This window comes from Strix aluco, chromosome 1 (assembly GCF_031877795.1).
Source record: "Strix aluco isolate bStrAlu1 chromosome 1, bStrAlu1.hap1, whole genome shotgun sequence".
In the NCBI taxonomy this organism is placed as follows: Eukaryota; Metazoa; Chordata; class Aves; order Strigiformes; family Strigidae; genus Strix; species Strix aluco.
The window spans coordinates 104,746,788-104,774,218 of NC_133931.1; the positions used below are offsets into that span (position 1 = coordinate 104,746,788).

The window sequence follows — 27,431 nt, forward strand, 5'->3', positions numbered from 1 at the left end:
TTTTTAATACAATGTTCTATCTGCCACTATAGTTACTTGATCAGACACTGACAGTTTCCATGCTCAGAACTGTAGAGGCTGCTACTGTTGATAAAACCTGTGTAGCACAGCCATGGAATTAAGGATCCATGTTGTCTTAGACTGTACTAGAAGTATTCAGAGATCAAAGACACACCTCCTCTCCATATTGTTTGGAAAAGTTAAAACCGAAGTTACATTGTCTTCATGGCTATTCTAACCTGACTTAGCTAAACTGAGTTAAAAATAACATAGTGTTATTTTTTCTGGTTTTGCAATGTGTATTTGCATTTGTCACATCTTCTTCTTTGATTCATCTGGGTCTTGAGTGAGCTCCTAAAGCTGAGATTCAGAGACACAGTAAGTAAATCCAGTATTATGGGGACGAGCAGCACTTAAAAAACCACTACAGCCCTGAGATGTTGATCCAGAGTTTACATTGCCACTTCAAATCTGTTAAAAAAAGCAAAACGCACAACCTGACAGATTTAACACATGCACAGAGAATGTGTTCATGACAGCATTTGTTTTCCAGCATAAAAACCAGACTGGCTGCTCACTGTATCTTGTATTCTGACCAAGTCATGTGCCTACTGCTGATCTGGAGGAAGTCAGCACTCGCTGAGCTGGTAGTGCACACAGCCACTGCTAATCACGAGACAACCACAGCCTCACCGGCAGCAGCTCAGTTTCTGCACGGAATTAATGGCTGCAAATATTTAAACTTACTTTCTTATGCCAGAGGAGCTGAACTTCTGCTGGTGGTTGGTAGCTGCTCCTGACTAGCCAGCACTCGCACTGGTACTCGGAAGCTGCTCTTACTGCCCTGACCAGGAGGGACTGGAGTGTTGCTAACTCAGAGGAAAATGAACTGCTGCTGATAGGTGCACTTGATCTAGAGTGATCTAGAGACATCTTTTTAGCATTTTTGCACACTTATAACTAGACAACATCGTGTATAAATTACATAAATCAGTTTGATCCTGCATCTTTGATTGCCGTTTGTACTTGAAATGCAAACTTAAAAGTATTAACTCCCTAAGTTTGGATTCTTTACTAAAAAAAATTGCTAAATTCTCTACAATGGCCAAATGTGCTTTTCCTGAAGAGGCTGATACTGAGCCTGATACAGGGTACTGTGAGATAAATATATTTATACACATATATGTGTATATATCTGTGTGTATATATGTGCATGTGTTAATATATGTGCATGTGACTATATCTTTATGTAAATTTACTGACATTACTCCTGCTGCTGCACTTCAAAAATTGATTAAAAAGTAAATCTATGCACCAAACAGTAGTAATAACCTGTCCACTCATGCCACTGTCAGTGAACAGTGCAGAACTGTAGGCCACCCAGTTGAAGAGCAGGCTTTAATTTGAAACCTGACACACTAGCACTGTGAGAAGGCTTTGCAAAAAAACTCCTGTTCTGCTGTGTATCCTAACTGCTAATTAAATCATTGAACCCTCTAGGATTATTCAGAAGTGCTTTAGAAGAATAGTAGGTTAGAAGGAGAATCAGAACTGAAAAAACAGATTGAAAACCTTTGCATATATTGCAGCTGATGCTGAGATCCAAACGCAAAGAAGTAAACTGAGAAACCTTGCCAAACACAACAAAAAGCATTTGCCAAAACACAAGGGTGGCTCTTTACAGCAAGAATCTATAGGATTATTAACTACTATCAGAGTTACAGAACCCTTTGGCTCAGGTGGACCTGGTCAAAGGAAGCAGAAACCAGCTTTAAGCAAATCAGAGAACACTTTGGGGGAAGAATAGATTTATTCTGTTTTAAGAATGGACTGAGATCTGATCAACAGGTATCTGTTAATACAAAAATTGGAAAGTCATTTATAGGTTCATAGATACGTTATGTATGCCTATACATAATAATCAGAACTGTGCTCATATATGTATGTTGAAGAGCACAGTTCTGATAATCTAATGAAAAATTTAAGGTTAAGGTTACTGCATTATTTCATGAGTTCTCACATCTTCAGGAAAGGCTATCCTTTATTTTTTATTCTCCTTTATGTCCTAGGAACTTCAAGGAAAAAACCCCACTCTTTTACAAGAGCTTTTACTTTTTAAACACTTTACAATTGCCCTTTGGGTAAGTCTCCTTCAAAACGTCTAGCATGAACATGTTTTTGACCATAACCTCGTTCATGTTGAAGAATGCAGAAGGAAGGGTGTCAGTGCATAGGATTTTGTAGCAGTGATCTGCTAAAACTAGATGTACTTAAAATACATGGATCTTTCTAAATACCAGTAGTCAGTAGTTTGAGAATAATGGACGAATATAAAGGTTTGATTATTTTTTCTCCCCCCTAATAGCACCAGAGAGTCCAACTAGAAGAACATTGATCATAAAAGCTGTTGCTATTTTATGCTTGCAGAAGCCTGTTTTATTGTTCATAATTTCAACTTGTATCAGTGTAAAGTATTTAAATATATTCTAAAGGGTTTAATGTATACATTGTGAAAAAGGCTGTCTAAAGTTATTTTATATGTCATCTTGAAAACAATGATAAATGAATCCCAACAGTGTTCATAAGATAATATCTGAAAATTATTTTATAAGCCAGAAATGTCCATGATTGCAACTGAGAGTATTTCTTTAATCATAGAAGCACAGAACAGCCCAGGTTGGAAGGAACCTCAGAAAATCATCTGGTCCAACCTTTCAATGCTTGATCTAGCACCCTGTCCAGTAGCATTTTGAAAACCACCAGTGTAGGGACTCCACCGTGTCCCTGGGGAGGTTGTTCTAGTGATTGATTGTTCTCACTGTAAAAAGTTTCTTTCTTATACTGAGATGAAATGCACATACTTTTTTTCATTTATACAAAGCCCTTTAAAATTAAGAAAGGCTTTGGACAATTGATGTCTCCTCAATTTTCAAAGTAATCCCATTTGCTTTAAATATCATATTGGTCATACACAATCAGCCTCCAATAATGCAAATGTTGATAGCATTGAATTTGTATAGAATTGATCAGCTTCAAATATAGTAACAGAAACCTTCAGCTGCATGGTATTAATCAGCAAAAGTTGATGTACTACTTCACACTAGAAGTGTAGCCTTTTTATTGTACTGTGATAACTTGAGACGAACCAACCTGCTAGGGCTTGGAAATGCTTTTCTTAAAGAGAGTTTTGGTTTGTTTTTAAGATCAGAGTCTCTTTGGCTCATGCAGCGGTCTCGGCAAAAGCTTGTAGCCCAGAGAGGAGTGGGAGAAAGAGCACAAAACAAGCAGTGCACAACCATTTACATGGAAGGCAGAATGCCTCAGAAGCAGTAGGTGCAGCTGCTGCTAGGAGGTCAAGTTGTTACCTGCAGTTGTTACCTTCATTTGTACTCCACATGGAACAGCTGGAGCTACTGGTCTCACTCTATAAAAACATCAGTTCAAAGAATATGCAGGAAATTGTAGTCAAGTCTAGCAGAACTGTGGCAGGTTGTCCTGGTTTCCGCTGGAATAAAATTAATTTTCTTCCTAGTAGCTGGTGTAGTTCTGTGTTTTGGATTTAGAATGAGAATAATTTTGGTAACACACTGATGTTTTAGTTGTTGCTAAGCAGTGTTTATACCAAGTCAAAGACTTTTCAGCTTTTCTTACTGCCCTGCCAGCAGAGGCTGGGCGTGCACAAGAGGCTGGGAGGGGACACAGCCAGGAGAGCTGACCGAAACGAGCCAAAGGGGTATTCCATACTGGGTGATGTCATGCTCAGTATATAAACGGGGGGGATTTGACTGGGGGACACCACGGCTCAGGGATTGGCTGGGCATCGGTCAGTGGTGAGCAGTTGTATTGTGTATCACTTGCTTTGTATATTATATTATCATTATTATCTCTTCTTTTTCTGTCCTATTAAACTCAACCCATGAGTTTTACTTTTTTTTCCCCTCCCAATTCTCTCCCCCCTCCCATGGAATAGGGGGGGAGTGAATGAGCAGCTGTGTGGTACTTAATTGCCAGCTGGGGTTAAACCACAACACAGGTAAATCTTTTTCCCAATGCTGCTTTTTCATTTTTGAGATTCATTTGACTAGAGGGTCACCTTACAGTCCAGACTTCAGATATGAAACATCTAGGCCTCAATCTTACAAAGCCCTCACGTATTTATGTTTGCTCATGCAAATGCTCCCAGGGCTTCCTGGACACAGTGATGGTATTGAAAAATACTTCTTTGTGTGTGAAAGGAAGACCTGGAAGCATCATAAAACTCAGTAAGGATTATAAATAACACTTTACCTTTCAATCAAGATACATACATGCAAATCTTCAAGTTATGGCACTGGGTAAAGTAGCATAAAACTAGAGCATAAAAGAAGAGCGGGGCTCTGAAGTGACACTGCGGTTCTAAGTGCTGATTTCATGCCCTCTCACAGAACTGACTGTTACCTTCTCTGAAATTCAGAGATCCCAGCTCCTGCTGGACTCAAAACTCAGCAGAAAGTGTAAGCCAGAAATCTCTTGCTATTATTTGCTCTGATATTTGCCCCCATGGTTGATCCACTCCTAGGGGTGTACAAACAGGCACTGCTGGCATCTCTGCTTTGCTGCCACGCTGTTGAGAAGAGCCAGACTAAACAAACTGAAACAGAACTGAAGCATCTCTCTGGAGCCAATTATTGACATTAACTCTGGTTTTCAGCAGACAAGAAAACAATGTTTTGTAAATGTTTCAGCTTAGTCCTGTTATAAAAGCAACAAACAGGCTTGTGCTGCTTTGAAGTGCCCTTGTGCTGTCTCCATTCCTTCTTAAGTGAACCCAGATTTCCATACAGATGGTGACAGAACATCATTAGCACTTATACAGAAAACTCTGAAACCTCTATCAAATTTGTTCCCATTAGGTTTGAATTTCGTAACTTACAAGTAAAACTGGGCTTGGTTTCTTCCATCTTTTCTCCTGGTTCAATTGAATTCAAAACCTGTAAGTAGTTTCTTCATTCCTTTGAGGTAGTCCAAGGTCTTGAGAAAACCTAGAAAATACTTAAGTTTCATCCCTGTACACTTTAGATGCTGGACTTATGTTCAAGAATTTAGGATTATACGAAATCTCAATGGTTCTGTACATATTTAACATAAACACTCAAAATCTTCACTCTAGCAAGTACTGGACACTTACATGTGAACTCAAAAATCTCTGGGCTAAAATCCTGCTTTTTCCAGATTCATTATACAAATTGAGGCAACTTTTTTGGTATTGTCTTTCATTGAAGAAAATCTTCACAGGTGTTAAAAACCCCCCACTATATATTGTTCCACAAAAGGTATGCTTTTAAGCACTTAACTAATTTTTCCTGTGTGGCATGCATATATATTTTTCCTTAAGACATTTATAATTCCTTTCATTTTAGTAGCCATCAGATTGCTTCAGCTAAATGCTAAGCAAGCTAACGGGCTACATGTTGAAGAGATGCTTGCTAATGATTTAGAAAAAACAAGGAATTCAATAAAACAGCTGAATTGTTTGCAGTTTCTGGGGAGATCTGAGCCATTTCAGTTCAAAAAACCCCTTTTCAAATACATTCATTATACTCATGTCCAATTTTATAAAGAATCCACAGAAGAAATTTCAGAAATAGATGGATTACCAATGTATTCAACAAGTTTTTTGTATCTAGACTTCGATGATTATGTGCATGAATCTTCCTGAAGTTATTTGGCAAGAACACTTACAAAGATTATCTGCATTTGTACTCATCTACCAAAAGTACTCAGAAACTATATATAGAGCACAACTGCACTTAAAAGTGCTCTTCACTCATTAAGAGACAACCAACTTATGCTTAGAAGAGCAACTGATGGAGGTTTTAAAGAAACTCTGTCGGCTTGCAAGGATACACATCTAGTCACTCATTTTGCTTTGGAGGAGGTTGAGCCTTAAAGTTTAGGTACAGATAAGGTAGTAATTCCGTCCTTAACATTTGTGCAGATTTCCAGCTGTAGATGAGAGAATTCTCTTCCAAATCAAAACCGAGGATGACTGTAACCTTACCCGAGAGGGTCCCAGAAAGACATCTATGTTGTTCTTCTATAGTTAATCAAGTCTGACACTCATAGCATAAACTGATGTGTGACACAGACTTGGTGAAAAAACCACACTCCCAACCCCCCCTTGAAATGTACTTTATTTGGAAACATTCAGCTGTGTGAGTCACAAATGTATGTAATTGCAGTTAGTTTAAAGTGTTGATTTGAGAGAGAAAGAAAACTACACGCTGTATTGTAGAATTCTATAAAGTTACATGTGTTCATATACAAGGACTGATGACAGTGTTTTATTAAAATAAAAAGCTTTAATACTTTTGCATTTAAAAGATTTAGCAGAAAATAATTGCTACAAACATGCTACAACAACATACATGTTCAAAAAGTTTTCAGTGCTTTCTTTCAAAGTTCAGCATTTTGGCAAAAATAAGTTTTTCTGTATATACTTCAAAAGTTGGCTATCATAATACTGATATAAAATACTTCATGTAGACTAAGGTCAGCTGCATAAAATACAATAAGTAATAAAACATACTGTTTGTATAAACATTTAAAGTATAAATTTCATTAGATAACATGCAAATACTGCAATATTTTAAATGGCACTTAAATATAGATACTGAGTTTCTTTATAATTTTGCATTCAATATGAGATTCTGAAATGTACAAAACTATAAAAAGAACATATTTCTTCATTGAAGTCAGGTACTAGGTATAGAGCTTTGATTGTCATTTTACAAGCATTGAGCCCAATGTCCTGCAAATCTTCACTAGTCCAAGTAAAGACATCTACTGAAATAGGCCCAGGGCTAGTTAGTTTTCTTCATAATAAAATATGAAAGCATATTTACATGAGAATAAACTCTTAAATTTTTGGTAAGGTAATTAAGTAGCAGCAATTTGTTTCTTTCAAAAATGATGTTTAAAATAGGTGCATGCTTTTCATTGTCACTGATACGCATCTGAATAATATAAAATTAACATTCTTCAATAAACTCAAAACACTGTTTTGTTCATTGCTGAAAAAAAACCCTATAAGATCCCTTCTCACAAAAATCATAAATCCATAATGTCAGAACCTTCCAGAGTATTTTTATGTTTCCAAGATCAATGGAAAACAATCTAATAGTGCTGAAACAGTCATCTGACCAGTAATGAATAAAAGAATCATCTTCTCACACTATCCAAATACTTTTAGTTCTTCATTGAAAAAATATTAGTTCATCAAATCTTCTACAATTTTTGTCTTCTGGTTAAGTGATCAACAATTCTGAATGTCCTTCACAATATAAAACGCCGCAATACTCATGCATATTTTCTAAGCAGTTATATATAATATATTAATGCTGACAAGGTGAATAAAAGGCTTAAGAACAGAGAGTGCAGAACAGGCACCACTTTAACAGAAGGAGAAGAAATGCTAAATGAAACTTGTACTTGAGATGCAATTAGAGCTGACAGCGGCACGTGTGATGCTAATGTCGGACTGTCTGAATTTATCAGTGACTCTATCTTTTCTGCTTCTTTATTGCAGGCTTCAATCTAAGAAAAAAAAAAGTTATTATTTCTCTTCTTGCCATGTAAAATGCCAATGCAAAAATGTTGCTAGATAGCAAAATTCAGGAAAGAAAATATGAGTTATTCCCATCAGCACATAAGACTTATATAATTTTGGGAGTATTTCTTAGAAAAAATATTGGAGCTCTTATTGTAGACTTTGGTACTAAAAAAACTACTGTGGAAGCCCTGAGTAGCAGCAAAAGGGAAGGAAGGAAGCTACATACAAGTTATCATGGGTGATCGATCCTCTTTGGAGGATCTGCTGCTTAACATCAAGATGCACACAATGTATTATTAATATGATATCAGTATGTTAGATGTGCTTCGTCCTAATACACATATACTTCAGTCTACTTTTAACCCTGACAATGGAGACAAAGGAATACCATTTCATACGCAAGTATGCATTTAATATACAATTAATATTAAGAGGTCATTCACTAATTTATTTATTTTCATCAGTTTATATTTGCTGTTATTTTAGCCACAGAAGGTTGAGGTTTCTGCATTTATTAATTTAAAAAACAAAAATCATACTACTCTATCCTTGGCCTTCCTTCACCTCTCCCCTCTAATTACCCACACTCAAAAGCCTCTCAGCAGAACAGCAGGATTCTGAAGACACATTTTACTATCCATAATACTGGCTATTCAGATTTGAGTCACTAGAGAAATCCCCATGTATTCAGTACACAGGAACATGCACAATTTTAAAACTGCTATATTGAAAACAGAAAAGTGTACACATATAAAAAGAAAGTAAATCCATGCTGAGTAAACAAAATAATAACATAGTCTACCTGGAGTGGTTTAGGGTTCTGATCCACAGGAATGATGAGAATCACAATTTCAGATTCTATGCTTAAGTATCCAAACACATCACACTGTGGCACTGAGACATGCAGGCGTATTTTTTCAAGTATGTCAAGTACTGTTATAGGCTTTTTATTTGTTACCTGGAAGAAAACAAAGAACTTCATGGATGATATTACGCAAAATTAAATTTCTCCTCTTCAGTTTTAATAACTTGATGTCATGCCAGGAAATTTGTTTCAGCCATTAAACTACTCAGTTCTAATCTCTAGCAAAAAAAACCCTCATTATTCAATGATTCTATGATTCTAAAACATCACTCAAAAATGACTTTATGATTCTAAAAAAAACCTGAAAACCAACCCCCCAAAAAGCAGAAAAAAAATTGAAAGGAAAAAGGGGAAAAAATGATTTACTTCTTAACCATGGTTTTGATATGTGTTGTGACAAATGGTTATCTGTTACAGCTGCTTGTACTTCCATGCTGGGAAACAGGCAGCAGAGCAGCCCTACCATCTGGCACTCCTTCACCATCACAGAACCTTTTCCAAGAGCCACCAGAAATGAAGAGCTATGGCTTTGTGAAGACAGATATATGTCTGTATATATGGGAACCTGTGACATTTCAAGACCACCACATAACTACCAGGTAAATATTTTTCTCTTAAAACTCTTATCTCTGTTCTGCTGTCTGTATCTGATAAACAGTAATTTGATTGTAGATGCTCAGTCTATTTAAGGACTGCCACACCTTAAAGGTTTTTCACCTTTTTTCCAGGATGTGTTGAACAGTATAGACACCAACACAAATACTTCAGTTGTGACTTCTGGTCATTCTGTTGTGTTCTGTTTTCTAGCTTTAGCTGCAAGAAATCCATCCTTCTTATCCTACTGTAGCTTTGTTTCTTTTGAGACCGCTGGTACAGGACCTTAACAAATGGAAATCTGGGAAATCCAAGTAGACTACATGAATCAAGTTTGCAAGGTGTCACACAACACTTCTTTTACCAGATCTTTGAGGGATTTCCTTATCATAGCCCCATTAAAATGTAATCTGACATGCTGACTGATCAGCAAACCCTGTTCAGTCTTAAAACAGAAGCACACAGATACTTTAAGGATGACCGATAGCCTCAAACTTGGATTTTAATTTTTTAGATTATAAATCTAGTAGATTAGAATTTTAGCAGATCTCTAATGTTTCTTTACTCTGTGTAGATGCTGACTTTGTATCCTGCTATCTTTACAAAAAAGGCCAGAGGGGTGGGGGGAGAAAAAAAAGGTCAGATTTATGGAACTCTTCAGTAATTGAAGCAGTTTTTTCTCATATGAGCCACCTGTCTGAACTCAAATAGGCATACACTACGATTCTTTGCCCTCTTGGGTTGGTTAAAGCATATGGTGGCATTTCTAGCAATGATTCCATCTATCTGAGACTTAACCATCTCCAGTACTATGGATGTATACACTATATGTATATGCACACCGTCAAAAGCAAGAGCCACCCAGGAATCCTCTATTTTTATTGATAGAATTAGAGGAGATAAACATTATTAACAATTTCACATGGATGACAAAAGTATCAAATCTATCAAATATACAGTTGGGCATTTTCTATGGTATTATGAGGACATATTAGCTCACCTCTGACTTGCACTGCACTAACGAAGGCCCAGAGCTTCTAGGTCTTTATGCTCAGGGTAGTGCCACACCATGCAGAGTCTCCAGATGGTTGTAACCAGTTAGAGATCATCTCTGGGGGCTTATGGAATGACCCCTGATTGAAGTTTCCAAAGGAGAGAGTTTCAGTCAGACTTCCATAATTTCTAGTATGTGCTAAGAGAATGCTGACTTGAATGTTCGAGAGATCGCATATTTAAAATGTAAAGAGACATATATATTTATATATATAAGAAAACTTGAAGACTCTGTATTGTGGCATTAGGTGAGCAAAAGAAGAGAAAGTCAGCAAGACTGTGGTGACAAAGGTAAAAAAAGAGAGAAGAGAAAAAAGAAGGAAAAAAACAACTACTAAGTACCCTAATCCAGGTATTAGGGTAGTTAGTAGGTGAGAATAGTTATCACCAACTACTTGAGTAACTCCAATAAATTTCTTTAACTAGAAAGCCTTCTTCTAACTCAAAGAAAAAATCTTCTTCACAGTCACACGTTGTAATGTATGAACTGATAAGCTGCAGTCACTGTGTTGCTGGTACCATTAGTGATGACAACTGGAAGACATTCCAGGATGCAGTCATGACCTAACAGTCACTGTTACTCAGCAAAATTGGTCAATGCACACACACACGGCACAAACACAAAATCTCTGAGAGGAAATCAATAGAACATCAATCAGCACCACATCGTTGAGATGAAGGCCAACCACACACTGGGCTGCAACAGCAAGAACAGAGCCAGTAGAAGTCATCATCCCCCTTTATTTACGCCTTGGCCCCCCTCCCCAGGCTACAGTGACGAGCTGGAGAGAGTCCAGCAGCATTTAGCTCTGGAATCTGCACTCCTGGAGTTTTTAAAAACTCAGCTGGCCAAGCTGATCTGACTGGAGTTAACCTCACTCAGAGCAAGGGGTTGGACTAGACTATCTCCAGGGGTCATGTTCAAGCTAAGTTTTTCTGTGGTTTTATAATAATAGTTAATTATCTCTACTTCTAACCATATAAACAGGTTAATGTAATTTTATACTGTTTAGGTGAAATTCTCTTTCTTTCTTTATATTTAAAAAAATTAAAACCATGTGCCGATGCAAACATGAATTGTTTTTGCTTCACCAGACATGATTGCCATATTACTTTATTTTGTTGTGATGTCGTGCCAAAAATCAAGCGCTCTGCTCTGACACATAAAAGCAGGGGTCAATAAAGTGCAGTCCTTTTATACACCACATGGGGAGTCTGGGCCTAGTATGTTGTGTTCAGCGATAGACAATCACAATCAGAAGATCCATCTTACACTGGAGGTTTTCAAAGAGCAGCAGTGAAGGATGCTGGTGTCTAACTTACGGAGATGTTAAATTAAAATCCAACATTGTAGCTGATGAGCAACAAAATCAGTGAGAGCTGTCTAGATAACCCAAAGAGTGTATAACAATCCAATTTAAACATAAGACAATGTCAGAACTAGGTCACCCACATTAGAAAATAATGACCTAGCAAAATAATCTCAACAAAAAGACCATAAATAACAAATATACACTGTATTACTACCATGAGATAGATGCAGTTCCCATATCATTTGTCTTTACTATTACAAGTCATTTAAACTGCAAACCTGAATGTGCTTGTTTGTGCCTACTCTAATTCTGTTTCGCTTTGCATTTTAATTAATTTTCTATACCTCATATTAAGAAATAAAGGAAAGTATAAACACTATAAAAAAACCCTCAAATCACACACTACCTACTGAAAAGTAATTGGTTTTATAACGTATAAACTTTTCAGGAGAGTATACAGTAACTTGACTTTTCGATGTACCATTTAACATAAGGCATGATTAAACCGTTTACCCTTGCAAAAGTATCCAGCTTGTCTTTGTCATACAGGATTCTCAGCATTCCAGCACATAGTGGACAGCAGGCTCCTATGTGAATAAAAAAATCTCAGAAATAAAAGCAAATAGTCTTTTCACTTTTAAGTAAGCAGAGGTCAAAAGTTGAACGTTAACTGAGAATGAAAATAGCAAAACTACCAAAGCAAATATTTCAATTTGATAGCAGAATTGCATGATTTCTAAGATTATTTTTAATGTTGAAAACACATATAATGCAAAAGCAGACACCTTTCAACACACATTTACTACTATAAACATTAAGCAACAATATGAATTTTCATTTGTTTCAAGATGATACATTATTGTAAGCTACAAACCACAGGCACTTTGAGTACCACAAGCCCAAGGTTTTGTATGGATGCACGCATATGCAACTACAGAAACGATGAATTTCAGGAGCTGAAATAGCTAGGACATGACAAGCTATTACGCACACTGCAAACATTAATTTATGCAGTTATACCATGTTGGAGCTTAGAATCTTTATAGAAAAGGGGGAAAAAGGAAAAATTTCAACTTTCTACCCATGAATATTTAACTCGCCCCCCAATTTATTATATCCAATTCACATTCACAGAATGACTTTTACAATATTAAATGTAATCCCAAAGCACAAAGACCCTTTTCAAACCAATGAATGAAAAAAATGCATTAAATGGTTTCTTTTTAAAAACTGAGCTTTCCTTGCTCTGTGTATTACCTGTGATTACTTACTGTTTCATAAAGGAAGTATTTGTGAAAACAGTAAAAGACAGTTCAAAACAGCACAACTGCAAAACTATTCTGGACTGCCTTCCTCTTTCACAGTACTGTGAATACATATGGTATCTTATTCTGTCTTCTAATTAAATATTGTATTTGTTCTTCTGGGAACTCTGATGACAGTTTAGCATTCCAGCGTGGTATCTGTACTGCCACTTCCGAAAAATTACTCATCTGATTCCCAACGACATTTTACCCTGGACACCACAGACCGCATTTGTTTCTCCCAAACCAGTCCTATGGAGACAGCTGCAAGTTTCTAAAGACTGAAGGAGCATGACTCCTAAAGCCAAGGCCTTTCCACTTCAGAATCACTCAGCTGAGTCCCAAAACTGGCTGCTTCTAGCTGTAAGTAAAGATCTCTACTTCATCCCTTCTCTTACATTTTAAGGCATAAGTTTTGTTACAAATATACTCCTATTTTTACACACAGCCTGGACTCTCTCCTCCCTGCAGTAAACTTCAACAGTGAATTAACATACCTGGTGCAATAACTGGTTTGCAGCCCGTTGCAGAAAGCTGGGGACATTTAACAAAGGCACACTCTGTATGAAAACTGTAGTCTGAGAGAACACCTACAGCCTGACAGTGTCCGTAATAGTCAACAGCCACACGGTCGGAATAGGCAGCACAGACGCTGCTGTAGGTTTCTCCGTTATGTCCACACACAGGTTCCACTGATTTGCAAAACGGCTGAAACACACAGAAACGTTTCGAAGATCCATTTATTCATGCTACAGAAACTTCAGAGTAGTTTTAACATTGGGAAAACCAAAGTTAATGGGACTTTGCTGCTAATATTGTCAAACATTCAAAAAAAAGCAGGAAATCTAGAGTAAGTAGCCTGCCAGTTTATGAATGGGTAATAAATGCAAGGAGTAAATACTTAAAGAAGGTGACAAAAATGTAAGTTGGAATCTGAGAAATGTACAGTAAGACGTGTTTTGGGAAACAACAATTTTTGTTCTGTGCTAATGCTTAAATAAAATGACCGTGTAATTTAAATTAATTTACTTATTAGATTTGAGTATTATAATTTTATCATGCAAGAAAGATTTTATTAATAAAATTAATATAATAAAAATATTTTTGATTGTAATATCTAATATTTTAATGACTTTATTAATCTCAGTTGGTTTTGTGTTCTTAAAATTTAGTGTGTGTGCTCATGTGTTTAACACGTTGAGAAGCTAAATGTATATATTAACTTCAAAAGAATAAAATCCATTACTAGAGACCTCTGTCAAAAATATATTTATTGTTGAGACCTTTACATCTGTAAAAATACATTTGTGTCCATTTTCTCTCTCAAAAAACCATTTCTAAGTGTGTTGGTTCAGACACATGTAAAAATCAAAAAAAATTGTAATATAGTTTCTTCCTATCCTGTCTGTGCATGTACATTAGTCCGACACAATCAAGAGGTCAGATGCCAATAAACTTAAACTTCTGAACACGGAAGCAAACAGAATTGTTGACTCTTCACAGACAAGGTATGACTAATAGTTTTGTCCAAAGTCTTGTGAAATGACACAAAATCATAATTTGTTGCTAAGGTCTAAATATTTTTAAATAACTAACTAGTACTTCAAGTAAGTCATCATAGCTACGTGATCACTGTATATCCTCTAAAACAGCAAGACAATTACAGTTTCTATGTTACACACCTAAGCTAACAAGAAAACAGATAAAGTAAATGTGAGCATCCCAAGTAGTGTTGTATCTTGCAGTCATCTTCCTTATAAAAGCAAGAGTGAAAACTTAAAGCTACTAGTGTCAAAAACTTTGTGAACGTAGATACAACTAGACATATAACTGCTGGAGAAAAAAACAAACCAGCCATGCAATATTCCTTTGATTCTTACTGTTCAAGGGCTGAACATTCTCTGAGTATTTCATGAGATATCTGATGTGCAATGAGAAGAATTATCTCTACTTAACGAGGTTGCTGAAAAAGGGCAAGAAAAAGAAGGCATAAAGACAGAAAGGCAGAAACTAAAAGTGGGTTAAAAGAGCAATAGCATTTATAATACAGAAAAACCCTGAAAAAATGTTCTGTACTTCTAATAATATCCATCAGTTGAGACCAAGAATCTTCATCATTTGAGAAAAACCTGGAGATGGACAGCCTATCAACGGTAAAGCCAGCAACTTTGAGAAGAGTAGCTCCCAACTTTTCTTGTAAAGCGATAGAAACAGCTTGTCTACCAAAACCGCAGGGAGCGGTGGGATGGAAGAACTAAACCTAATCCTAATCCTTCGCAGGGATTAATAGGAAAACTAATCCAATCCAGACTAACTAAAGAAGATATTACAGACTGCCTAGTCTCCAACAAAACTTAGGTGTAAATAGATCCTGAACAATCAACTTGGTAAACCTGGGTCACAATCACACAGAACACTAAAGACTTGCTATGACCAGGCATTAGTTTTTATTTAAAACAAGTTCAGACTGGTAAAAACTAGCATTTAACTAACCAAGGAACTGCACTACTTACTGCATAGATACCTCAGTGCAAGCTTTAATAGTGAAAAATATAGGAAGACTTAATATAAATATCAAATTATTACTCCCAAGAAAGCATAAGTAAAGCTTTTGATTCGTTTTGAGACAACTGTTAATTAAAGCAGAGAAACACTGACAAAATTCTGAATATAATTTCGCAAGAGCATTTTTTATACTAGTTAAAATTACATTTTTAAGGGATTACTTTCAACAAAAACATTTTGTAAGCTATAAACCCCAGAATATTGCAAAGTCAAACATTAAAGAACAAAGAAGATTTGATATTTATTGCTAGAACCACTTCCTACCTGGCATGGTCCTCGGTATGCTAAACTTTTTCCTTTTTGGTACAAAGTACACAAGTTACTGTATTCCACATTGTCTGTGTCACAAACAGGATCCCGTGTCTGGTCACAATTTAACTGCCTTGGCACACATTCATGCTGGCTACATTCGAATTTTCCAAAACTAGTCAAGCAAACTTGTTTCTTTGGTATGCACCTGCATAAAGTAATAATAATTTTATAACATGTCATAGGGTTTTTTTTCTTTTTAAAGTCTCAATATATTCAGGGAAAATATTTTCAGTGAAATTTTCTCCAGCGAGCTTTAGAGCTAATTATGGTACAGCAGATGTAGAAAATAAAAGTGATAAAACATTCTGAATAGCTGATTTCAGGTCTCATCACAAACCTGGAACTGGTTCACACCATGTTTAGTAAATGTATGTGAACACAACTACAGTTTCCACCAAAATTTATCTTTTACCAAGTATTTTTCAATGCATTTTCAAAAAAGACCTGGATAAACTTCTTACCTACTCCCAAGCTTCATTTTGTAAATGCATATTTAAGAAAACTGTAGAAAACATGCAAAAAATGAACTGCAAGAGAAAAAGATTATATTGCAAAGGTCTAGCCTCAGCCTTCCTTGAGAAGGTAGTGGAAACAAGACCTACAAGATTATACGGTTTCAATTAAAAATACCAAGTTGGATTCTAGCTTTGTAGGTTCAGTATATTATATTACATCCAAACTTGGGGATGACTGCAAACAAACGGGAAAATCTAGTAGTGACACAATTTCCTTTTTTGGCACACCATCCCTCTCAAGCCTTCACAGATAAGTAAAGAGCAATAAACAGCAGAAATTCTTTCTTCTTTATATTAAATATGTATCTTCCGCGGTCTTGGCCGCAGAGTATTTGCCATATGCCCTGTTAGAGAAATGCCAGCCAAGAGAGTTTGATGAATGGACTGATGAAAGGTCAAATGGCTTTTTTAACAATCTCCTCCTATAAATGACAACAATGCTACCACTGGATTATGTACAAAACGTCCTTATTATCTCTGAGTCCTGCTGTCCTATGCATTACACATATTCCTTTCATATTACGGAAGACTCAGAAATTCTGAGATTTAAACACTTTACGAGCGGAACGTAAGATCTTAAATAGATCCTTAAGTGCTTCAGAGATGTTTTAAAATGAGCATGTTCAGTTTACGCTACATTATCAAACTGAACCAGAAAAACCAGTCCTTCACTGAAATTACAAGTTGATGTTCTAAGCTTAATGGTTATTCTGTAAAAGTGAAAAACCTCTCTATACTTTCAAAATTGAAAATATAAAAGGTAAAAAGTATGTATCCACAATGCAGCTTTGAAATTCCGATTTTCAATGCCATAATGGCTATTACTGCTACAAAACTACAGTGTTTTCTCTGAAGTTTTCTGCATCAAGGCATTTAAAGTGCAGAAAAAGGAAAAAAATACAATTGCTATAATAAAGCACAGTATTACACAACTTCTTATGGTGGCTTTCTTTCAAAACAGAAAAATGTACAAATTCAAAGGAAACTGCAGTATTGCACAACACTGAGAAAATTGAAGACAGAGACCAACATTATGAACCACAGACTTTGATTTCTGTAAGAAAGGTCATTTTTTTTTCTTCTGACACTAGTACAGAGCATATTTTTGTTTTAATATGTTTGTCTATACAGATTTTGCTTTTTCTGACATTGAAAAAACAAGGATTGTATACAGACATAGTTTTCACAAGACATCAATCTAATTAAGAGAAACTCAAGTGTTCCAGAGTGATCGATACTTTCCTATTTTAGACATAAAAAGCACAGATCATTAACTGGACAAGCAAGACTGACTCCAAGTCTTGAATTCAGGTGTGGGTTTTTTTTTTAAACTACTAGAAGGTGTGAAACAAAATATTTTCAAAGTGCCACAGCCATTTCAACAAAATTTGATTCTCCCACTTTTGAAAGTATACATCAATTCTCTTTTATTGCTAACACTGAGATCTGCATAATAAATTTAAATGATGTAGCACTACATAAATGGAACCAGTAATTACAGTCCATTACTAACTATGATAAATAAAAAGTACCAACTTCAAATAGTTATTTTTATTGAGTATCCCCAAAGTAGAATGTTACTACAATATACAACCCATTCAAAGAAAAAAAATATATCTGCTTTAAGAGTAGAAGATGCCAAAGGAAAGCTTAAAACATATTCTGCTTTTACCTCTGATTTTTATTACAAGGGTTAGGGTTACAAGGATCCTTGGAAATACATGATCCAAATTCAAATTGAGTGTCCTGGAGCCCAACACAACGAGCTATACAGGCACTTGGATACGTGCGTCCATTTTGACCACATACTGGTACAAACTGGTCTACGCAGTTACATGGTAAACCTGTAAAAGCAACACACAAAACAGGAATTTGGTGCACACTTATTTTCTATGACAGAAGATACACAAGGGGTCACTAAGATATCTTTGCCTTCCAGCAAATGCAAAGATGTACCATATCTTCAAGCCACTTCCTCCCTCCTGTAATTTAGCAATGCTGTAGCACATATGCACTTATAAGTAGCAGGAAGGGAAGTTTCTGCCCTATCCCCTTGCTGATTCTAGGCAGCTTTCTCCATTTCTTCCCCCCAAACTCCTTATCTCTTGTCCCTAGTGGCATTACCCTGTCTCTACCTATTTTTATGTATTACCTGAGAGTTCATTTTTCAGTACTTTTTTTTTTTTCAAGGTACATGTTTTTTTCTGAAGTGCAGGTTGGACATGAGAAAAATAAATAGTTAAAAGAACATATTAGTAACAAATTATCAGGTATTTTCCATTAACATTGTAGAAAGAATTTAGAAGCTAATCCTCACTCTAAGAACATTAAGCTTACAGTTTCCATAGTTTGGAAAGTTACCTGTAAACTTCCGACGTTCATCTTCTGAACTATGCTCAGTTAGACACTGACGTGTAGAACATATCAAGTTTCCAGCAAAACATGAACAGACATTACAATCTATATTAAAAGACGTTCCATGGCCTTAAAAGAAATTAAGTAAACGCATACAGTTAATGCAAATATACCAGAAGACTATATACTCATATGTATTACATAGATATTTTCATTATTAATTGTTCCTGTAATTTCCCTTTTTCAGTTTATTTTCCTGCTGAAATGTCTACCTTTTCTGGATTTCAAGTTCTGCTTTATTGATTTAAAGAAAAAGTCTGTTCACATGTGGTTTTGATTAATTAGTTAAACAAGGAAGCAAGTACTTCATCCTTTCAAAGCCTGTAAAAGTTTTTTTTTTTTTTTTAAGAACAATTTAAAGCTGCAAAAAGAAATACACTCAGAAAACAGAAGTGGTAGATAAATTCTGGTTAGCAAGCTCCATATTTTTTTAAAGGTAAAGCTTTTGTAAAGATACATTCTTCTCCTAAATGAAGACTGCTAAAGTATCAGCCATGCTCTCATACATAATGCAAAACTCCTCTGTAGTGCTCATTTCTTTCCTTTGTGTGTACTTTTTGTCAAGAGGTAAAAAGTGCCAATGCTTCATTCCAGTCTTTATTGTTTTGCAGCATCCATTATAGCTGTAATTTCAGCCTCAACAAGCAGCACAACTTACAATGCACCTTTGTCCAAAGCAGGGAACAAGAAAGACTGTAGCAAAGCCGAACAGAAACCCAGCTCTAGATTCAGCACAAGACTCACACAAATACAGAGGTCTATGTTCACCCATTGGCTTTTGGAAAGGAGCCCTTAATGATGCAACTCGCGCCATCACAGCTGCCTTTTAAGGATGAAGCAATCTGCCTAATTTTCGCATTTTATAAATCAGTAACTTTTTCACACCTGAATCTAAGAATCAAACTGCAAATTATGGAATTTTTCTTCAATTTAGCAATTCCAGTTTGGTTTTGTGAACTGTCCACGTGACTGCCCTTCACCGTGTTGTATGTTTTATGTAAAATCAATTCCTGTTGGTGACAGCCAATCTATCCATAACCAAATCGGTTATTAAAGACTACCAACAAATACACAGCTCTTCAGGAAAACGTAAGATTAACTGTGCCTTACAAAATATGGCAATTCTCTCTAATCTCTTTTCAAAGGGTTGAGATTAAGGATTAAAATTTTTTTAAAATATTACAAAGGCACAGGGAAAATCCTCAGCATTTGAGCAATTCAGAAGAGGTACTCCTAGACAAATGATGGCAGAACAAGAGGGGATGGAAGAGAAAACCTCTGTAGCTCAAAAATCAGTTTAAACCACAGTACTACTCAAGGAAGAAGGAATTCGTTAGCAGGGAAGAAGAAAAGTTTCCAAGGCTTAAATGTAATGCTAAGCACAGGATCTCTTAGGTGATTCTTCAGAGTAAAGAGTAGCTAACTTAGGATCCACTTGAAAACTTTCAAAGACTATTGGCTTTCACTATCAAAGAGTATGCACAGCACACTGTCCTCTTCATCAGTAGTTGTTTCATTAACTGGAGTCAATTCACAACACAAAAAACTCCAGCATCAGATAAAGCATTCAGGGTTGTTTGGTTTATAGAGAATGGTTTTAAAAACCACAGTTCAGAGTTTATGACTAAACCCTGGCTTTTTGCAACTGACATATAAACCAATTAAAAATAGTCACTACAAAAAGTTCATATGGTGACCATAAATTTTTAATTAGTTATTTTCAATACATCATCTAACAAATTTGGAATGTAGCTATTTTTATCTTTTATTATATAATACCTAGAGTCTTAATCACCACACATACTTAATGAGTAATGATGGCAAAAGAGAGGAAGCTGTCTGGTTTTGGTTTTGTGGTGGTTGGGTGCTTTTTTTTTTTTTTTAAAATGGACAGCACTTACTGCATGCCTACCACATACACATATTGTTGTTACAGTTACTGCAACAAGTGACAGACATACACTGTGCAAACATAAAACACAAATACAGCTTCAGACATTTTTGTGATTATTTTCACCAATAATCTGAAAAAGTACAAGTTTCTTTGGACAGAATGGTCCATAAAAGGTTTCAGTCACCATTTAAATAATATATTTGCTAATGACTGTATTTTAAAAGCATCTACTTTCACCAGATACTTTCTATAACTGCCCATCAAATATATCATTAATGTTAAGACGTTTTCAGTGTTCTGCTTCCATGAACAAATGGTACCAATTTGGCAATAGAAAAATAAGTTTTAAGTATGTTTGGCTGACTTGTATCCTCTTTGGATGAACAAAAAAAATTTTACAAGCTGTAAATGCATGGAACATTACAGGCAGACTTTCCTGAGTGATGAAAATAATTGTACAATTGATTATTTAGCTCTGCTTGGTATCTTTTAAGAGAGAAATATCCCAATTATATACTCTTTCATGATTTCAGGGTTTGGTTCACAATCAGAAAATTATGTTTGTGACAAATGCAACTACAAGAACTGCCTTGCTTCTTAAGATTTACCTAATGTGAAAATAACTCTTTCTTATTACATGGTAAAAAAATGACTCACTTGTTTTGGACTTATTAGGTATCTCTTACTTGCTTTAATTATGCTTGGACTTCAGTCTGACATTATATTAAAAGCAGTGATTTACAGACACTAAATGTCCAGTGCTGAAATATGTAACTGTTCACTAGCAGAAAGTCTTTTGCTTGCCAACTGATTCAACAACATCAGCTCCAGACCGGTTACAGCTCAGCACAGACTCCATTTTGTATTCAAGACTTTTTGTAAGATTTTCCCTATCTTAGTAGTATTTATTTTTTTTTTTTTCAAAGAGCATAGAGATGGTTTGCATGACAAAAGTACACCTTTAAAGCTCTGAAGCAATGAATAAATCTGAAAATAAATCAATATAACTTTTTAAACAGCACCACTTCTCACATCTTTTTCAACTACTTTGTCAGATTAGGTAGAAGCGAATTAACGCTTGTTACCCATGCCATCTAATCTCTGAACTGTAACAGTAAAGTTATTTTAGAAAATTCATAATTTAAACCTAAATCAAGAAAGAGATAGATAGCATTCTTTTATTGTTAAAGCAAAGAAGTGTTATCTTACAGTTACCTAGCAGAAGGAAATCAGCAGGAGAAAGACTTTTGTCCTGGTTTCAGCTGGGACAGAATTAATTTTCTTCCTACTAACTAGTGTAGTGCTGTGTTTTGGATTTAGTGCGAGATTAATGTTGATAACACACTGATGTTTTAATTGTTGCTAAGTAGCACTTATCCATAGTTACAGATTTTTCAGTTTCCTATGCTCTGCCAGCAAGGAGGTGCACAAGAGGCTGGGAGTGAGCATGGCCAGGACAGCTGACCCGAACTAGCCAAAGGGATATTCCAGACCACAGGACATCATGCTCAGTGTATAAACTGGGGGGAGTTGGTTGGGGGGGGCAGGAAATTGCTGCTCTGGCATCAGTCAGCAGATGGTGAGCAACTGCACTGTGCATCACTTGTCTTTTCTTGGGTTTTATTTCTCTCTCTTTTTTTAAATTATATTCCTTTTCATTACAATTATTGTATTTTATTATTGCTATAAAGAACCACGGTATTCAATATATCTTTGGTATCATAATGTATATGCTTACATGTTCATTTTAAAGTGTATGTTAGTGCCAGTGATTAATATGTTAAACTATAATACTTAATATTAATTTCATTTAAAAAAGAATGGTTTTTTGCTGAAAGGCATAGGCGACATTGTGATACTCAACTGCAAGCTATGAAGGTTTAAAAAAAAAAAAATCCAAGTGCAGAGGACAGTCTGCAGATGACAGATATGTATTTCCAACATGTTTGTACACATTAGCAGAACAGTCTTTTAAACACTTTTTAAAAACTGTTGTCCTTGGTGTGAAACCTACCAACATCACTCAGTAAAAGAAACTCCCTCTTCAGAATGCCATGTGAACTAAAACAGTATAACTGGCTGAACGGATATCAGATTTATTATGTGATTCCAAGGGAAGAGAATTTTGGGACTGTGCAAAACTTATTTATCCTATACTTTTATTAAATCCTATTTTTACCCTCTTTGTGTGTATGCTTCCTACTCTGAATACGTGTGTGAATGCTAACAAACTTTAAGCTGGATGAATCAGTAAGTAGGATAAAAGTCTAAACTGAGTACCTTCTTCACAGGCAATGTGTTAGAGAACCTGCCTCAGAAGCAGCTCTTGGACAGACAAATGCTAATGACTCTGCAAAACCAGAAGGTATTCACCAAAAATTTCCAGATGAACTCAGTTGTGAAATACCCGCTAATATAAGCGAATTTATTTGTAACCTCTTGCTTTAAACTTCCCCAGAATTTGGATACCAATGCAAGTGGCTAAAATATATACGCTTTTTAGAAAAGTGTTCTGTGGATACTGAAGATAGGTAAACTTAATTTTGTGCAACTAAAATGTGGTAAAAATATAGAACTTTGCATCAGTGGACACATACCTAAATACGATACATCAGGGGAAGGAATCACAGTTTTTGTGCAAGTCACAAAACAAATCTTTTAGGATTATCTGAAGGAGTCAATAAGCATGTGGACAACAGAAAATCAGGTTGATACACTTCAATAACCAACAGACATTTACTAGCTCTTTAATATAGACTTTCAAGAAAAAAATGTAGAGATAGGAAAAAAGGCACTCACATGGATAAATAACTCTGAAACAGAATAAATGGATAATGAAGGGAGGTCACTGGAGGAGTCTCCATGATCTGTGCAGTGGCTGTTCTGTTTCAATGTATTTATAGGTGATCCAAAAAAACAAGTGCAAGTATTTACATGACAAAGTCTATCAATAACATTAAGGCACGAATGACCAAATAATGAAGAACTGCAAGAAAAATCTCACCACACTGAGCAACTAGGAAAGGATATGGCAGAGGAAATTCATTGTCCTGAACATAAAGCGATTCCCTAACAATTCAGATGATGACCTGTGAGCTATTTCCACTTAAGAACTGGACCGTAGTGTTACAATAGACAGCTCTGTGAAAGCATGACCTCAATAGAATTAGCAGCCAAAAAAATATAATGTTCAGAATAATTATGAAAGGAACATCATTTTGCTATTACACACAGTTGATTGGGCACCTGCACTGTGAATAGTGCATGAAGTTCCAGTTCCCATTTCAAAAGAAAATGTAAAAACTAGAAAAAGATACACAGTAGGGTAATAAGTATGATCAAAAGTGTACAACTGTTTTCATATAAGGAATTATTAAATAGAATAGGAACTGGCTTGGAGAAAAAAAACCTGAGTATGAGGGGAATATGAAGTGTGAAAGAGGAAGCAAATAGCTAACAATCATTCATCAGCTTTTTCAATATAAGAACTAGGATGAATCTCATGAACCAAGAGAAACCAGATGAAACAAACTATCAAGGCTCAAATTAACACAAATCCCTTGCAAACCCTACCAAAAAAAGAAGGGTATTTAAGCACACATAACATATGGAATTTCTTGCCAGAGGTTATAGGATAAAAGTTTCTGATTTTTTTAAACACATATTTAAAATCCATGGAAGGAAAAAAACCCACAAACCAAACCAAAACTCCCCCAACCATTAGGAACTAGTAAAGAAACCATCCCCTGCTCAAGGTGTCTGTGGTCTGAAGCACAGAACAGATTCTGGGAGAATATCCATGGAAAGTATGATTAAATCCCCTGCCTTTTCTCATAATCTTCCCCAGACACCTCCCTTGGTCAGCAGATATCCAATGCTGTTAAAAGTAGACTGAGAGTACCTGCAAAGTTGGAATCCAGGAAACAGGCAGCCATTTATAGTCAGTTGTACTGTGCTTAAACCTCACAACTACAGCATGCTTAAAGCAGATCAATTTGTTTTGCTGTTGTTGCTTCATCCCTGCTGCCTACTGGCTCCTCAGAGTTCCCACCAGCAAGTTCTTCTACCAGAAAGGAAGCTACCTATTATCAAGTACCACGAAATACAAGAGATGCGAGGCAAGTCAGTGACCTCTAGGTTGAAAAATGATGTCCTAAGAACACGCTTCACATAGGACTTTCATTGGTTGAGACAGACACAGTTCATCACTGATTTAAATAATGGAACCCTCCAGCATATGTAAGAGTTAAACAAGTATTATATACAGGGATGCAAACACTAACTTTTGTATTTTCTGATAAACTCTGCATTCAGATCCTCTGGGTCTTCATACGTACTTCCAAATTCATCGATTAAGGAGCAGGTGCTATATAAAGATATAATTACTGTTCTAATACTTACTTTTTCTTTGTCCTCCAACAATGCATGATTTTTGGAGGTCAACACAACGCATTTCCATGCAGTTTTCTAGCAATCCGCTGTGTCCACAGGTACAAATCTTGTAACAACCAACATCACCAGCTGAGGATGGAACCTGAATAAGTGTACCTTGTCGGACAATAAAATCTGAGGCTTCTCCCAGTTTGCAACCTATATACAAGGAGAAATTTTAGCTCATATTTAGTTAATACTTTGGCAAGAGCCACTACCAAAAATAACTACTACTCTTTGACTTGTGAAAAAGCTGAGGTGTTCCTAAAGCAGCCTTGCTCTCACTCTTTAGACAAATTCACACATTTCTTGAGGCAACAAGTAGCAGAAATAGAAGATAGCTGCTTGATATAATGTTCTGAAGTACCTGTAGAAATATCACTGTAGAGAAAAACACTGGTAATTCCAATGATTCTCAAGTAATTTCATTTTTCACAGTTCTATAGTAGTAGGAAATGTATGTGATATGACCAATACCACATACGCTTCACTCTCTCCAATACAGAACCTGAATTGAAGGGTCTCACAATCAAAGTCCAGTCATTTCCCTGCTTTCACATATTTTATTGTGTCTTCCTTCCCTACTGGTACCTCTTATGTGAACACTGAAGGACTCTTACAGGTAGACATGAAGAAAGGAGAAAGAGAAAAAGCAGGAAAACTGGGTTTAAAAAAAAGAACGGAAAAGAAGAAAAATGGTTTTAAAAATTGCAAGGAAAAAAATAATAAAAGAAATAGTAGATTAAAATTACCCTAGAAGAGATGAACTGCAACAAATCCCCCAGAACTTTCAACCAATAAAAAGACTGAATTCAAACATAAAAGTCATCTTCCAATGTTTAGAGAAAGTAAACTATCTCTTCAAAAGCTCTAGGTGAGCTTGTTTTCACATCACTTTGCATGACTTTTGCAGCAAGTGAAGACAATACAACCTCTATAGTAATAATGCTCAGCTTTTCAGAACAAAAATATTTTGTGAGGGTCAGAGAGACATAACCAATTCAATGTCCCTAGACTCCCAAAAAATGAGCTGAAGTCTACCCTCGCTTTTAGGAGAGCACAAGCGTAGGACATGTACGAGTGAAGCAAACCCCAGTTTTCCCCTTTGTAATTAAAAATCACTGGAGAAACTGCTGATCATCCACAGAACTGCTGGAACAAAAGAGGCTCAGGGAACTAACATGAGACTGTTATGGCAATGTTCTCTATCACTTGCTCTAGAAAGGAGGCTGCTTCACGCAATTCAGTTTAAAAAACAGTGTCGCTCTCAGTTTCTCTGTCTCTGTCACAACATGTGTTCAAGCATTCACCAAATGCAAGCTTTCTTCTTTGCTTCAAGAACCACAGGTGATCCCTCATGTCACTGAATGACACCTTTTGCTTTAAAGAAAGGGGAAAAATTGTGTCAAGCCCTACTGGTGTCTAAGGTAGATGAAGGGGCTGTAGAAGTTGGACATCATACAGTCTCCCACCTCCTTTGTAGATTTGACCCTTGTTACCAACACCATCCAAGCCTACCATTTCAACGTTTCAAAGTTAGACAGCTGAAACTCATTGTATACGAGGCTCCCTCCCCATATTGTCTTCCCTCTCAGCTCACATTTGCGCATGATGCAGAAGTTAGACAACACTTATGTTCTCACTCCTATGTGACACACACCTATGTGTCACTCAGAGCAGCAGCAGAAACGTAGTCAGCTGTGTACGGTGTACTGTTGCACCTCCAGACATCATCATTAATGAGAAGCAGCACCGTGTGTCTTGTGGAAGGACAAGGCAGAACAAGATCCATTATTCATATTTTTGTTGTTTCCCAAAGTCCGTGTCATTTTCCTCCAAACTACAAGTCTACATACAGATCTGGGAGAGACACAGACCTAATGTGCCTTGTGATTCTGCCTTTTTTCTTGAATGAACGAACGAACTCATAGCTCTGTCAGTCATTAAAGATGAAGTGCAGAGATGCTGCATCAGTGCTGCAAGCTCAAGTAGTAGAAAGAAGAAAAGAGAGGCAAAGCAGTTATGTGCCATGTCACTTCCTTCCCAAGCCCTAAACCTGGGCACTCTGAATCCAATGAAGAAGCAACAGTGAAGCTCTTAAGAAAAAGTCTGGGTATTAATTTGGGAGTGTTGATCTGTTCGAGGGTAGGGAGGCTCTGCAGAGAGATCTGGACAGGCTGGAGCGATGGGCTAAGGCCAACTGTGTGAGTTTCAATAAGGCCAAATGCCAGGTGCTGCACTTGGGCCACAACAACCCCCAGCAGCGCTACAGGCTTGGGGAGGAGTGGCTGGAGAGCTGCCAGTCAGAGAGGGACCTGGGGGTGTTGATTGACAGCTGGCTGAACAGGAGCCAGCAGTGTGCCCAGGTGGCCAAGAAGGCCAATGGCATCCTGGCTTGCATCAGAAATAGCGTGGCCAGCAGGGACAGGGAAGTGATCTTACCACTGTACTCGGCACTGGTAAGGCCACACCTCGATTCCTGTGTTCAGTTTTGGGCCCCTCACTACAAAAAGGACATTGAATTACTCGAGTGTGTCCAGAGAAGGGCAACGAAGCTGGTGAAGGGTCTGGAGCACATG

At 36.5% G+C, this 27,431-nt stretch overlaps 1 protein-coding gene and 1 long non-coding RNA gene across 3 annotated transcripts in view; one reads left to right on the forward strand and one right to left on the reverse strand.

Annotated features, from left to right (window-relative positions):
- The first annotated feature begins 816 nt into the window (after nucleotides 1-816).
- On the forward strand, nucleotides 817-14,106 carry LOC141925611 (uncharacterized). Its single transcript, XR_012623892.1, has 4 exons — nucleotides 817-2,141; nucleotides 8,874-9,055; nucleotides 12,859-13,083; nucleotides 13,169-14,106. It is a non-coding gene; the product is annotated as an uncharacterized LOC141925611 (long non-coding RNA).
- RECK (reversion inducing cysteine rich protein with kazal motifs) overlaps nucleotides 6,322-27,431 on the reverse strand; it is a 62,095-nt gene continuing 40,985 nt past the window's right edge. The window contains exons 14-21 of one of the 2 annotated variants that reach the window (XM_074830007.1): nucleotides 24,823-25,011; nucleotides 18,474-18,596; nucleotides 17,785-17,956; nucleotides 15,550-15,742; nucleotides 13,218-13,428; nucleotides 11,930-12,003; nucleotides 8,394-8,549; nucleotides 6,322-7,575 (exon numbers count right to left, since the gene is read on the reverse strand). In XM_074830007.1, coding sequence (XP_074686108.1) covers nucleotides 7,360-7,575; nucleotides 8,394-8,549; nucleotides 11,930-12,003; nucleotides 13,218-13,428; nucleotides 15,550-15,742; nucleotides 17,785-17,956; nucleotides 18,474-18,596; nucleotides 24,823-25,011 — 1,334 coding nt within the window. In that variant the 3' untranslated portion in view covers nucleotides 6,322-7,359. Of the gene's footprint in view, nucleotides 7,576-8,393; nucleotides 8,550-9,242; nucleotides 9,352-11,929; nucleotides 12,004-13,217; nucleotides 13,429-15,549; nucleotides 15,743-17,784; nucleotides 17,957-18,473; nucleotides 18,597-24,822; nucleotides 25,012-27,431 lie in introns of those variants that run through there. The other variant, XM_074830014.1, reaches the window with a different exon arrangement.